General features: G+C 32.2%; 1 protein-coding gene across 2 annotated transcripts in view; it reads left to right on the top strand.

Moving 5' to 3' along the window:
- LOC109725660 overlaps positions 1-8,043 on the top strand; it is a 55,021-nt gene extending 46,978 nt beyond the window's left edge. For both annotated transcript variants that reach the window (XM_020254931.1, XM_020254930.1), the window contains exons 21-25: positions 1,903-2,002; positions 5,153-5,321; positions 5,779-5,861; positions 5,981-6,057; positions 7,488-8,043. In XM_020254931.1, the coding sequence (XP_020110520.1) occupies positions 1,903-2,002; positions 5,153-5,321; positions 5,779-5,861; positions 5,981-6,057; positions 7,488-7,659 (601 nt within the window). In that variant the 3' untranslated portion in view covers positions 7,660-8,043. The remainder of the gene's footprint in view (positions 1-1,902; positions 2,003-5,152; positions 5,322-5,778; positions 5,862-5,980; positions 6,058-7,487) is intronic.

Below are 15,206 nucleotides of genomic sequence, written 5' to 3'. Positions count from 1 at the left end.
TATTCTAACTTTAATTTTTCTCCAAATAAGTTTTATTTAATTTCAATTTAGTTTTATTGTAAATATTTTTCATGTGTTTCATAATATACAAATTTTCTTTTAATGTGTACCCAAAATTTAGAAATTTGAATTAATTCTAAAATTTAACAACATAGGTACATTGTAAATATTTTTATGTATTTCATTATATAAAAAGTTTCTTTTAATGTGTGTACCCAAAATTTAAGAATTTGAATTCAGGGATAATTGCCTATATACCCCTCAAAACTTCGGAAATATCTCATTTACCCGTACTGTTTTTTCTTTTCAATATACCCCTAATATGTTCCTCCGTTATTCCAAAATACCTCTGTAGTTACCATCCGTTAAGTTAACTTGGGTTAAACATGAGTTAAGTATTTACTACAGTTAAAAAAAAATCAAAATGCCTCTTTTACCCTTAACTTAAGGGCAAATAAGAAATGTTGGTAATGGTAGAAAGGTATATTTGAAAAGATCAAAAATCAAAATACTTTTTATGCTCCTAACTTAAGGGCAAATAAAAAAAGTCGGTGATGGTGGAAAGGTATATTTGAAAGGGCAAAATAGTAATTTCATATAGATAACAACTATTGCTAACAGTTCATTAACAGAATTTAACTCTAGGGGTATATTTGAAATAGGTTGGAACGTAAAAAGAGTATTTTTAATATTAGCTTTCTAAGAGGGGTAAATTAGAAAGTTGAAAACTTTTCAGGGGTATATAAGTAGTTGCCCCTTGAATTAAATACTTAAAAAGCACGCAGTGACGACAAGGGTTCAACCAGCAGCCACGAGGGCTTAATGGTGGACACCAAGTATCACTGGCAGCTAGCGAATAATCACCATGCCATCAGAATGTGGAAGCAGAGAAATTTGAAAATGTTATGCCTCTAAATTTGGAATTAGTATTATTATTCCTATCATATAAAAATGTAATTAACATTAGATATTTTAGTTCCTGTGAACCCCTGCTATGGTCATGGTAGCCACTATGATGCCTGACATTTGCTATCCATTATGAAACCTCTCAACTGCCGTGTGCATGAAAACCCCTCAACTGCTATGTGCCGCTATGCTCTATTTATAATTCTGCTACCAGAAAACCTACAACAGTTATAATTCAATAAGAAAGAGTAGGGGTGCACAATAATAGGTGTTCAGTATGGAACAGAGGTGACAAATAGTATAGGGTTAGTTGATTAGGAGAAAATTCCTAATTTTGATCAAACAGTTCAAAATTAGGCCCCATACCATTATATCTTATAGGTTTTGAATCTAGGCCCCACACCATTATATCTTATAGAACATTACATATGCTTGTCAGCTAGTCATCTTGAGCACAATATAGTCTATTTCCTTGGCCCACGTGCACTTTTGCTCCGCATGTTCTATTATCGTGCCATATGTATATTCTTTTTTACATTGTCAATCTTGCATGCAGGTCCGGGATTTTAGTGATTGCTACTGCCTTCTAGAAGTTGGTTTGATCGATATACTATAGAAAGGGAACTTGTTTCTTATTTAAATTAGAGTAATCTTCATATTATTTATAGGTCATGTTGATAAAGTGTATAGTTAAATAGAATCCATTGCTAGAAGAGTTTGATCCCTGAACTAGTGAACTGCATCTATTGTTAAAATGACAAGTATTGCATACTTAAAATTTTCTGTCAAAAAGAGAAAAACTGTTTACTCCACTATAATACAGGAATAATTATACTGACTACATTCTGTAGTACAGATTTACTAGAATAGCATGCTTTTTGAAATTCCAATGAACCCACCATGATTCTTTTTGTAATTATGTCCCATTTAATAGGGAAGCTACTTTATATTGTGACAATTGTAGTAACATTTGCAAGTTTTTCTTGTTCTCCGCAGGAAGCCAATAAAAGCTGCCATTGCTGCTACTGCTGAACATCTAGCTGGTTTACTTCCTCTTCACCTGGTTTATAGCCAAGCTCATGAAACTGCAATTGAGGTTTGTGAAAATACCTATCTATGCTTATTTTTGCTTATTTTGACAGGCGCACTTGAGAAAGATTGAGACAGACTAAATGCCATGAGTTGGCTTAGGCTTTTTTACGACTTAAGGGCATTGCTGCTCTGCTGTTTTTGTTCTATAGGGTTTTGCGTAGGTATTATCTTTTTGAGGCAATTTATACTAACTGTAGGATTGGATTGGGTCAGTTCTATTCATGTTTTGAGAAAATGATCTGAACCAAATTATAGATGAAACTGAAAGCTTACTGAACTGAAATAATTCAGTTTGGTTTGGTTGATTTATTTTGTTTGGATTTGATTGGATATCTCCCTTCATATAAAGGATATGGAGTGATCTGTGTAGCTTTGGCTGTTTGATCATCAACTAACTTTATTAGGCTAATTTGGTTGCTTTTGTTTGATATGCATAATCGAACTGCATCAAATTACTAATTGAACTTTAACTGAATCAACTGAACTGAGTCAGTTCAGTCTGGTAATTTTATTAGGAATGAATAGTGCTCTCTTCTAATAATGTCTGGAAGTTGGTAATCTGGCATATAGGCTTTGATTAGTATGCTGATATGGTATCCGTCTACTGATTGTTAACCATGGAAAGTCATGTCCATTTTGTGATTCTCCTATGATTATAGCACTATTCCTAATCTTTTATCTTCTAGGTTTCCAAAGGTCCATTAATAGAAAAAAAATCGTCCTCATATGGTCTTGAATCAAATATAGAATGAGAGAAAAAAAAAACAAATCCTTAACTCTTATCTGATGCAAGGCTTGGTGTATTTGAAGGAGGCTTGAATGTTGACTGGTTTTTGGCGTTGTTACTGAGGCCATCACAAATCTTAGCAAATTGGAACACTTGGTTTTCTAAAGTTCACCTTTACATAAACGTATGGTTGAGTTGTCCTTTCTTTTAAGTGATTTTAGCCCATTTAACTGCTGAATGAGAAGAGGACCGGGCAAACTGTTAAACAAGATGCTTGTAGGACCTTTGTAGGTGCTTAGCGTGGGCCTTCATCTTCTCCCTGCAAACTGTCCATTCTTTCATTCTTGTCTTGTCCTGGGAGCCAACAAGAAGTGGCTTTTCCTAGTATTCTGAATTGTATTGAACTTTTTTCCATGCAAGGGCAACTCAAGTCATATCAACTCACCCTTGTTCTCCTGCCAAATGCAGTTGGGATATGAATCCTCAGAAAGAAATTAAGTGGGATCCTCTCAGACCTACGTGAGCTTCCACTTCTAACTTTACATATACTGAATCTTGCCTTGTTACCTCTAAGCTTATTGTTTTCACCCTGTGAACTTTTTTCCACATCACCTGATTGGGTTTTCAGAGTTTTTTGGCTGGTGTATTTTTCTATAATTGTATATGGCCATACCATCACAATTGGTCTTCCTCACTTGTCCTGTATCAAGACGACTCTCCTTAAGGTGGCCATTAATTATGGTCACGTGTCATTCAATTTGATACACTTTCTTTTGTTTTTGTTTTTCCTTTTTCCTTTCCTTTTGTACTCTTTTTTTCTTCATATTTAATGATTAGGGTAATTGCTTATATACCCTTGAAAAGTTTCCGACTTTCTGATTTACCCATTTTAGAAGGCTAATATTGAAAATACCTTTTTTTTTTATATTCCAACCTATTTCAAATATACCCCTTGGAGTTAAATTCTGTTAATGAACTGTTAGCGATAGCTGTTATCTCTATAAAATTATCATTTTGCCCTTTCAAATATACCCTTCTACCATCACTGATTTTTCTTATTTGCCATTAAGTTAGGGGCACAAAAAGTATTTTGATTTTTGGTATTTTCAAATATACCCTTCTACCATCACCAACATTTCTTGTTTGCCCTTAAGTTAAGGGCAAAAGAAGCATTTTGATTTTTTTTTAAACTCTGGTAGATATTTAACTCATGTTTAATCCAAGTTAATTTAATGGGTGGTAACTGTAGGGGTATTTTGAAATAACGGAGGAATATATGAGAGGTATATTGGATAGAAAAAAAAAGGATAAATGAAATATTTCCGAAGTTTTGAGGGGTATATAGGCAATTATCCCTTAATGATTAGAAGACGATGCTTTAATGGCATGCCTATACTTCAGCCATCTGGTCTTATTAATTGGCCATAGTTTTATTCAAGCTCTCCATCTTTTACAGTAAGTGATATTATAGACTTTTTTGCATTATTTTTTTTCCTAATCAATCATTGGTAAAAGCTATTCCTTCTCCTGTTTACTCCTACTTAAATAAATACTTACGATTTCTAGAATTATGAAATTAAGAGTTAAAAAATGTTCGTATTTAAAGGTTCCTACTGGACATTCCTTTTTTTTGCTCCTAGGTTTTCGCTAACCGCACTTTAAATAGATCTACAACAGAAAGAATATCTTTCTTTTAGTTGGAGATTCCACAGAGAAAATGATTTAAGCCTTACCACCTTAGAAGTGGAAGAAAGGGGTGAAAGTAATGAAGAAGGCGACTAACAAGAGCTAAATGGATCTTCCTAACAAGCCCCTTCTCTTTGTTTGGATGAAGAGGAATTCACATCAAATGTGTGATGCATCTTGGGGCTTCTTTTATGACCATGAAGTCACCAATGAAGTTCTTTATAGAGAGACCAGATCTGAATGCTTTTGTAACGATGCAGACTCTGCCAAATCCTACCCACCGAGGGGTTTCATCGCATGGTTGGAGTGAAGGGAGACATACTGGATGCTGCAACTCCCTTTGGTTGCTGTTTGAGCAACCTTCACTCCAAAGAGTTCTTCAACTATTCTTTAAATAAATCACGGTTTTGTATCATTCATTAAGACTATATTATATGCTTTTCTAGTGCTCCTGCTCTATGCTTGTCTATTTTTTATTCATTGTTGAAAGTGAATGCTCCCATTTTTTCTGTTTACATCTCGAGTCAAAGGAAATAGTTCGTGTCTATTCACCTTCCTTTTTACTTATTTAATTTCAACATTTTTGATACATCCCTCAGTGTTCTAATATGGACTCATGTACATTACTCATTCTCTTTTGTACTACTTTATGTTTTAATATTCTAATTATTTAGAATGCATATCTTGTAATTATCATCTGAAGTAATTGTAGCTAAGACTTCTCTACATATTCAATTATAGGATTGGACTTGGTCTGTAGGCTGCAATCCATTGTCTATCACTTCTCAAGGTTGGCAAATTTCGAAATTTCAGACAGATGCGATTGCTCGGAGCTATATTCTTACTACAATGGAGGAGTCTATACAAGCAGTTAATGAAGCAATTCATCGGCTGATTATGGAACGAACAAGTATCCTTCTCTTTGTATAATATCTGTCTTTCTTATTTCCAAGTACTGCACTTTTACTTAGAGATCATGCAATGGTCTTTAATACTTTTCAATCAACCACGGGGTTCGATGGTGCCAGCCTGTGGAAGAGAGTAGGCTTGATTATGATTATTCTTTTCAATTCTGTGTCGTGCTTGTTTTGGCTATTTTTCTGGTTAAATGGCTGTAAAACTTTTTAAGTAGAATATGCTATTAATTCATCAGAACAGTTTATTTCATCAATTCAGTGTAATATACCTGTGTTCCTTCTCTAGTTCATAGTAGTTAAAAACGTTCATATGACATCTTGAATTAGGAGCATATTTCATGGTTTGAATTTTTTTTGTTTTTCATTTTTAGTAATCACACTTAGCTGCACTTTAGATTGGGCTACCCTTTAGATTGGATGAGATACGTGCAAAACCTTAACGAAGTTCAGCTGCACAAGCTTTTAAGCTATTCAAGAGTCAGGAGCGTCTGATGGTTGAAAAGTACAATTCAGTTATTAGCTTGTGGAGAAGAGTAAGTGTACATTGCACTAGTGCCCTTTCCTGCACTTATGTTGGATTCCTTACTTATGCATTAGTGTCTTATCCTGCACTTGTGTTAGATTCCTTATTTATTTTTTTTTCCGACTCTAGATCTCAACAATATCTGGTGGGCTGCGTTATAGTGAAGCAGTAAAGCTTCTGTCTTTGCTCGAGGATGCTTCCCAAGGGTCAGTTATCCTGAAATTTTCTCTACATCTTGTTGGAATTGACATTGAAAAATTTCAATTGTTTTTCTTGAATAATTATGAGATATGATAGTATGTCCTGAAAAGAGAGTAGTGTGTTTTGCTTCTAGATTATTGAGTTATTGATCTGTGATGTATATGGATTTACTCATCTTAGGTTTTGTAGATTTTCAGTTTGCCGCTTGAATATTTTTGTTTGTAACAGCCTTTTGTTTGGTGTTTGAGTTCTCTATGTACTTTGGAGAATAATTCATGTCCCATTTATTGTCAGTTGCCTAGTAGTCTTTTTATTAGTTTTAGATGCAGCAACAACTATTCCAAAAGCTAGCATACAATCAAGCATGTCGAAGAATTGATTTCTGGTGGGTTGATGGCACCGGTTTTAAATATGTGCAAATCATCTCTTCGATCCTTTTCGATTTGACTTTTGATCTAGTCAACCCCATATTGTTAGGAAAATGCTTTGATTACCGTTGTGAGTATAACCAATTATTTATATGCTCATTTTGTTTACCATTTTGGTGGCACTAAATCATACAACCCCTCTTGCTTCATTTTGCAGTCTTACTTGGTGTACTCCGTTCTTATTTTCTCTCAGATACAACTCTTTATGTTGCTTAGTGAATCAGTCTCTTCTCATTTTTCAAACGACTTAGAAGATGAACTTCAATAACACCAAGATTGATTTATCCAGATTTCCTTTGGTGGAGTTAATATTGTCATGTGGAGTTTTTCACGTTATTAATAGTTTGAATAACCACTAACCCCTAAAGTTTTGGCGCACCTAACCTTTTGGAGGTTTTGCTTTAATAGTCAACAAATTATTGTAGGAACACATGGCAATGTGAGGAATCAGAAAAGATTGCTAAGTCAATGTCAGCAGAGTTAAGAACACCTATTTTTCGATCAGAGAAATAATATTACGATATAGGCTTTCCAAAATCATAGTTGGTGCAGACCTTAATTTTTGGATTTTTGCATTTAATGTTAAAAAATATCGAATCAAGTGATTAATCATTATGTATTTTTGCATTTAATTAATCTTTTTCTGATTAGACCTTAATGCTTTTATTGAATCTCAACAGTCCTTGGATTGAAAAACCCTGAATGGTAATGGTACATTGCAAAATCTTAATTAATGTTGGTGTCGATAGATTATAGCATTTTGGTGTTGCAATGAGCAGCAAATAGCAATTTCTTTACTTAGGGCTTTCTTTGCTGTTTAGAGTTGTAGTCTGGTTCAAGAAACTGCACCCTATGTCTCTTATTTTCCTTTTTCTGACTAATTTATTCGGCATTTCATTTTCTTGTGTTTTTGTTAGGTCTCTTTTTGAGTGGGTTATTATGTACACCAATAACCAATACCTGCTTAAAAAGCTATGTGCTGATTTTACTCCCATTTGCCCTTGCAGATTTGCAAGTGCTGTGAATTCCACGATTTCGTCATTGCATCCAATCCATTGCACCCGTGAAAGGAAAGTCGATGTTGAGCTTGACTTGACCACAATCCCCGCCTTTCTTGTGGTCTTTGCGGTACTTTGGTTCGTCCTCAGACCAAGGCGACCCAAGCCCAAAATCAATTGACGGGGGCCGGCTCTTTAACACTAAACCGAGGCAAAGATTATATTGCTGCATCGCGAGGAAAATGACAAAAATGAGGCTCATGCATGACAGAATTTTTCGTTTCCTCATAGCGCACACTTCATTTCTTATAGCAGTGTAATAGCGTCGAATACAACAATGATTGTTGTGGGGATGATGAAGAGATGGTCCTATAGCTTTACGGATACTGCTACAGCTACAGTTTGGCAAATTGCCGAGAGTTTCCCCTTGTAATTTAGTTTTCAAGAGTTACCCTATATGATACTATAATGTTTTTTTTTGTCTCCCCTTGCAATGGATAAAGCTGACGTGAATAAGACTGGAATGAGAGTTGATTATCGCGAAAGCAGTTTCATCTACTATTTATGTTCAAGACTTAAGTCAATCTTAGTTGATTCACATTTCTTGCTAAGTTTATTTCTGAATGAAATAAATGAAACGAGTAGCATGCTACCTCTCTCTCTCAAAAAAAAAAAAAAAAAAAAAAAAAAAAAAAGAAGACTTGAGTGAGTATATGCAGTGCATGCGTACACGATGCTCTTCAGATGTAGTAACGTGTAATTATACGGGTGAAGAAGCCCAATACCCGAATAGGTGCTGAAATGCGGATATTTTGCATTTGGCCTGCTCTATTATGAGAATTAGTATAACGCTTGCACTCCAGGGTGGGTAAGTAGTATTTCAGTCAATTAAGATATATAATTATTAAAATTTTAAGATTAAAAAAATTATAACTAAAAAGATATATTAAAAAAAATTTTGTAAAATGATTTTATCTACATTATAAAAAATAGTCTTTTATTAATATTTTTTTAACTTTAATATTTTTAGAGGAAAAATTCTTGTTGTACACCCCGATCGTGTACAAGATATACCCCACCCATCCAAAGGTGGGGTGTTGTCCGCTAGTCACATGGGGGAACATCCCCACTAATAGATGGGTGCGGTGTAAATGGTACACCCTGATCCACCAGTATTGCTCATTAATATTTTATACATAATATTTTATACACCGTAATTTAAATTTAATTAAATATATTTTATCTATAAAGTCTAATAATTTAAATTATGTTTGATGAATTAATTTTAAAATATCTATTAAAGAATTTTAAGCATGCGATATATGTATAAATATAAGCATGGCGCAAAAAATGTTTAGTAGGATATCTATTACTATATACTAAAGTAAAACCCTTTATGAACCCTATGTGAGACGCTGTCACGTGACTTTCTATATACTTGTCATGTGTCAAACTCAAATATAGATGTTTACTATATTATTAAATTCAAGTAGTAGATGGATTAATGAGATATTTGAGAAATTGACGGATATTGCGTTGCGAAAGAATTGGCGGGTGTGGATATTACGTGTGAGAAGGAAAATATTTTATAAACGCGTAGATAAAAAATATCATATAAATGCGAGGATAATATTCTATTACTATATTATTAAATTCAAATGGTAGGTGGATTAATGAGATATTTGAGAAATTTACTGATATTACGTTACGAAAGAATTGGCGGGTGCGGATATTACGCGTGAGAAGGAAAATATTTGAGAAACGCGTAGATAAAAAATATGATATAAATGCGAGAGTAATATTGCCACAAAAAGTAAGAGATACTTTTATTTTCAATCATTAGATAAGATCTAATGGCAAAAAATTAATATCTTTTACTATATTATTAAAAATCACCTATAATGAAAGGGATTTTATTTCAAAGTCACCTATAATTATGTTGAGATAGTTGAGAAATTCAAGGATATTACGTTTCGAAAGAATTAGCGGGTGCGGATATTACGCGTGAGAAGAAAAATATTTATCTTTATTTGGGAATAAATTATTACTTAGTTAATTATTTGAAATGATTGGTTGAAAATTACTGGACATAAAAATATTAGTAAAAAAGGATAGAGTCATTTTTTGAAAGAGAAAAAAATTCAAAACTCACGCTTTTATAAGTAGTATAGATATAGATATTGCATGTCACTTTCCTACTATCACTCCTTCTGTAATTTTTATTTCGTAATTTTTTTTTTCCTACTATCACTCCTGTAATTTTCTTAGTTCTTAAATATTGATGCTTTAAAATAGAGCATATTATTTTCATTTTATTATTTAAATACGAAGTAAGTATTAATTTTTTTTCTTGGATGTCTTATTGTTCTCAGGATATGACACTTGGGTATGATTCTATACGTGACATCACTCCTCTTGGAAACAAATTGAAGATCAAAGTCAGAGTGATTTGTCTGTATACTATACCTAAATTTCATCGTCCAGAGGTGGTAAATAGCCTAGAGTTAGTTCTTTCTGATCAAAATGTAAGATACAACTTTCATTTTCAAATTGAACATACGTTTGCTTTGTTTTTACTAAAAATACTACATAATTTGTTTATTTTCTATTTTAGGGAGATAGAATACATGCAACGGTAAGAAAATCTTTCCTGAACAAATTTAAAGTCCTTTTTACGGAACGAAAAGTTTATGTGATCAACCAATTTGGAGTGGGGCAGAGCAGCGGCTCCTACAGGACCACTATACATTCTTACAAAATCAATTTTCAATATTCTACGGTTGTACGTGAGATGGAAGATGTTTTGACAATATCAAAGTATGGATTTATATTTACCCCTTTTGATAAATACTTGCTAATGTCGCTGATGATAAATATTTAGTAGGTAAGAGTTGTTACATGCATCAAATATTTAATTTTTAAAATTCAATATTTAATATGTGTACCTACTATATTGATTCTTATATTTTATTTTTCTAATTTATTAGATGCCATTGGGAAGCTTTCTGAAATTAGTAGAATGGAAGAAAGCTGCAAGGACGGTAAAGAAACAAAAAAAATTACGATATTGCTTGAGGATGACAAGTAGGTGCTCATAATTATAAATATATCTTTTGAATGTTTATATGTTTTTTATCAGTTAGCTGCTTATTATTATAAATAGATGACTAGATTGACAATTATATCAAAAACAAATTATATTGTATTTATCAATCTCGATCATAACTTTATAATACGACACTCATGTCTACATCTTAAATAATGGTACTTTACGTTCTTTGAGAAATATAGATAAATCTTCAGGTTTATACAATGAAACCAGATTAGTAATCACTCAATTGGGAAAACACATACTAGAAGCAAAAGTGATCTCTGGGAGCAATATTGGGGAGAAGGTGTTTATACCCCGTATGGTGATTACTCCATCAGACTCCAAGTTACCTTTTAAAATGCAACGAAGGCAATTCCCGTTAGCTGTTTGTTTTGCTATGATAATAAACAAGAGTTAAGGTCAATCGTTATCACATATTGGTTTATATCTATCTAGATCGATATTCAGTCATGGTCAGTTATATGTTGCAATATCTAGAGTTCGAAGCAAGGACGGATTGAATATTCTAATTTGTGATAAAGATGGTTTGTTATCCAAAACCACAAACAATATGGTTTTTAAAAAAAGTGTTTCAGAACTTAAAATAGGTAAGCGATTTATATTTCTTCATGTTATTTCAAAATTTACAATTTTTCAACAATTCAAGTCTGTCATTTTTTTAAAAAAATAAATTTAGATATTTTTCTGAAAAAATTCACTAATATTATGATATTTATCATTTCATTTATCTAACAATTTATCTATATTATTATTGAAGCAGGTACTTTCCATCTTTATGCAACAAAGTTTTTTTTCTTTATATTTCTTGAAGACTAACATCTATATATTTTTGAATCTTAAAAGTTTGTATGTCTCTTATATACGTGTGCTTACTCTAATTTGTGTCAAATATGAAAGTTTAGTTGATCTCATTATATGCTTACATATTGATGTCATTTGTAATTTTTCATATCAATTTTAGTTATCATTTTGTTTTGCATATCAATATATAAATGTAAATTATTTTGCACACCAATTCATAGATAATATAGCAGGGTTGAATTTTGCTTTTTACTTGAGTATTTATTTTGGTCCATAATTTTTTTTTCTCTAACTTTTGTACTTTAATATGTACTACAATTAAGATTGATAGTATATTTCTTTATTTGTTAAAAAAATATAATATTAATTAGAATATTTTTTTTTCATCACATAATAACTTTTGTTATTTTATATTATTATATTATCCGTGCATCGCACGGGTCAAATACTAGTACTCATAATTTCAAGAGGAGAAATATTTGCTTACACCCAGTGCATAGCAATGCTCCAAAAAATACAGAATATTAGATGGTTGATGAAAATATTTGATAATTAATAATATAATATAATATAATATAATATGATATAATAATATCAAATATCATAATAATTTATTTTTAATGCATATTTTAGAGTCGATTTATGGTGCAATAGGCATGTCCAAAAGTTTTATTAGATATGTGGCAAGCTCTTATTGGTTCATGCCTTAATTGGCAATTTGGCTGTCACCAACTATTTTATTGAAGTGACTGAACCGTCAAATTATATATTATTATATATATTATTGCATGTACTCTAGTGTATACCTGAAAAAATCTACACTAAAGGTCTTACAAAAAAAAAAAAAAAAAAAAAAAAAACCTATATCTAAATAGTTAGTATGTGATTTATAATCTTGAAATGGTTAAAAATTAACAGTATTAGAATAGAATGTTTATTGGTAGCTACGTGAGAAAAATACCATCCACATATTAAGATTTCTTGTATCTTTAATGCACTGTAGATTGTATCTAACTGTTTATATTTATTAGATTTTTTACACCATTATGTATGCCAAGGGCAGAGAGCAATACATGATGGATTCGTGTGAACTTCTCAAGGTCATTTTTCTTCAATATTTTGTTAGCTCTGATTATAACAGGTTAATACTGTTGGTCAATGACAATGGCCCCAAGTTCGATTCATGTATCACATTGAAAATTTAGGGGTTTCTTCAGAGACATTAGATATAATGCACAACCAAAACCATTTTTGATCGTATAGCTGGTCCTTTCCTTTTCATAAATCCTTCGCCATCTATTGATCACTAATTCGTCATAAACAAACGATTTACAGTAATACAGGGTTCAATTTAGATAGTTGACGCAAAAATACCTATTTTCAAAGAAAAATAGAAAGCATGTGAAGAGACTATACATATATATACTATGTGCCTAAATTTAGAAGATTTTGTGCCGAAACAAGATTGATTTATATTCCATTTCATTGAAAATAACACGAATATTTTGTTCCTAAGAGCTCAGAGAAGTAGATTTATCCTATAACCGATAAGTACCACTATGCAATGGGAGAGTTGGTCCTATTTTTGAGGATATATATATTTTTTTGAGAAATAGGTAGCACGCTATCCACTTCGTTTATTTCATTTAGAAATAAACTTAACTGGAAATGTGAATCAACTAGGCACCAAGCCCTTTGCTACTTGCTGTAGGGACGGTCGGTTATTTTTGAGGATATTGATGGACAGAAAAATTATGGTATGCATTTTAGTGCCGGTTGAAGCATTATGTATGTCTGGTGGAGTTCATATTCATGCTAGTAAAGTAATAGATAAATTGGAAGGAAAAAAATGTGAGATGACTTTGGCTTTTGTTCATTTATTACGTGATGATTTTATGTAAAAGACAGTAGGTTGTGGTATTTTCTTTTCACCCAAGATTGGATCTTTAAACTTGGTGTTGCTTCAAGAGGTGTATATATTCATGTTTGGTATACTGCTTGCTCTTATCAAAATTTTTAGACATGGTTCAGTAGCTAATTATATTGGGCTTAGAAGTGTGTGTGCAGGCTCACAAAGGCCGTAATCTTAATTGCCCATGGAGAAGGTGCTGAAATTATCCATAAAGCTAGCAAAGGTGTCCTATGCTAACTGCTGCTTGTGAAATATGGAAAGAAATTAAAATTCATCTATCGAATAGAACATGCTGAATAAAATCTTCTTCATATAAAATGTGCTTGATTTGGATCGAGAAATGCATGTGCAATGGCTCAGCCACAACGTGTGTCTCTCTCTCTCTCTCTCTCTCTCTCTCTCTCTCTCTCAAATAGTCATCACACTCATTATTCTTTCTCGCTAGTCCTGTGATGTTGATAATTGATTTAGCTAATTTATCATACATACTTTAATTTTTTTTAATATATATAGTATTTTATTTGTTAGCTCTATTATGGATTAATTTACATTTAGTTTTATAGTTCAATAATGTTTTAATTTTTGTTATGATCAAATTTATAATATGTTTGCATTTAAAATTTATTAAATTCATATATAATTTTATAATATATATATATATATATAGAGAGAGAGAGAGAGAGAGAGAGAGAGAGTGAGGCTACTATGCTTCGGAAGCACGGAGCCTTCTGTGCTTCCAGCTCGTTCTTCGACTGTGTCGATTTTCGAATCGTCGATCGAGTCTCACCATTAAACTGATCTAGAGATTGGAGTATCTAAAAATAAATGTTTCATTATTTTTCGATATCATTTGCCCAGTGATCGAATGGAGCTCAAAATCAACAAATTTCAATGGCCGTAGTGAGCCGTTTGCAAGTTTAACGGTGTAGAAATATCCAAATCACGTGAAATTTTGATAGAAAATTCTTTATACTATATAAAACAAGATCAATATCTTTGATTTAAAATTTTAATGTCATATTATTACATTTTGTAAGATTTTTATTTTCAGCCGTTGATTTTGAGCCCCTTCGTTCACTAGGCAAATGATATCGTAAAATCATAAAATTTATTTTCTAGATACTTCAATTACTCTAGATCAAGTTTAACGGAGCCGATCAACGATTTGAAAGTCGCAACATCGAAAACGAGCTGGAAGCACGGAAGGCTCTGTGCTTCCGATAGCATAGTAGCCTCACTATATATATATATATATATATATGTCTTAATTAATAATTATATAATGTCATAAGTATGTTATCCTATGAGAGGTAATTTCATCTTTCTATCTAAAAGGTGACACAGTATTTATAAATACAAATCTCAACTGCAGCCTACCAAACAGAAAAATGTAACTGCAGCAGTTGCAACTGTATAAAACTAAACAGACTAGGTGCAGTTATAACTGTAGCATTTGCAACTGCATGTATTTCCAACTACACTGTTTCTTCAACTACATCCAACCAAACGGCACCTTAGTGGATATACCAAGTGGGATATACAAAAGAATATTTAATATTTTTTTATTATTAATTACTACTATGGTTTTTACCGGCTGCAAAGCGCGGGCTCCTTCACTAGTATATTTTTATGATATATTATTTTTTTGTTTTTTTCTTTGCTTAAAAAGGAAAGGTTCTACAACAAACAATAGGTCTTACTATTCCCCTCTGTTCCATTACGAGCATTAGTTTACCATTTTCAAGAAAAGGATATGTGCATCATATATTTTATCTTGTGTTTACTTAATGCTACCCAATTCTACTGAAAATCCTATAAGGAATAAGTTAGTGGATTCGTTTAATAGATTCATCAACAGCTAAGTCAAAATCCTATTTTGACTCTGCCATTTATTTTTGTACTA

This window comes from Ananas comosus, linkage group 20, assembly GCF_001540865.1.
Source record: "Ananas comosus cultivar F153 linkage group 20, ASM154086v1, whole genome shotgun sequence".
NCBI lineage: Eukaryota > Viridiplantae > Streptophyta > Magnoliopsida > Poales > Bromeliaceae > Ananas > Ananas comosus.
The sequence above is the reverse complement of the archived record's forward strand: the minus strand, read 5'-3'. Positions and strand labels throughout refer to the sequence as shown.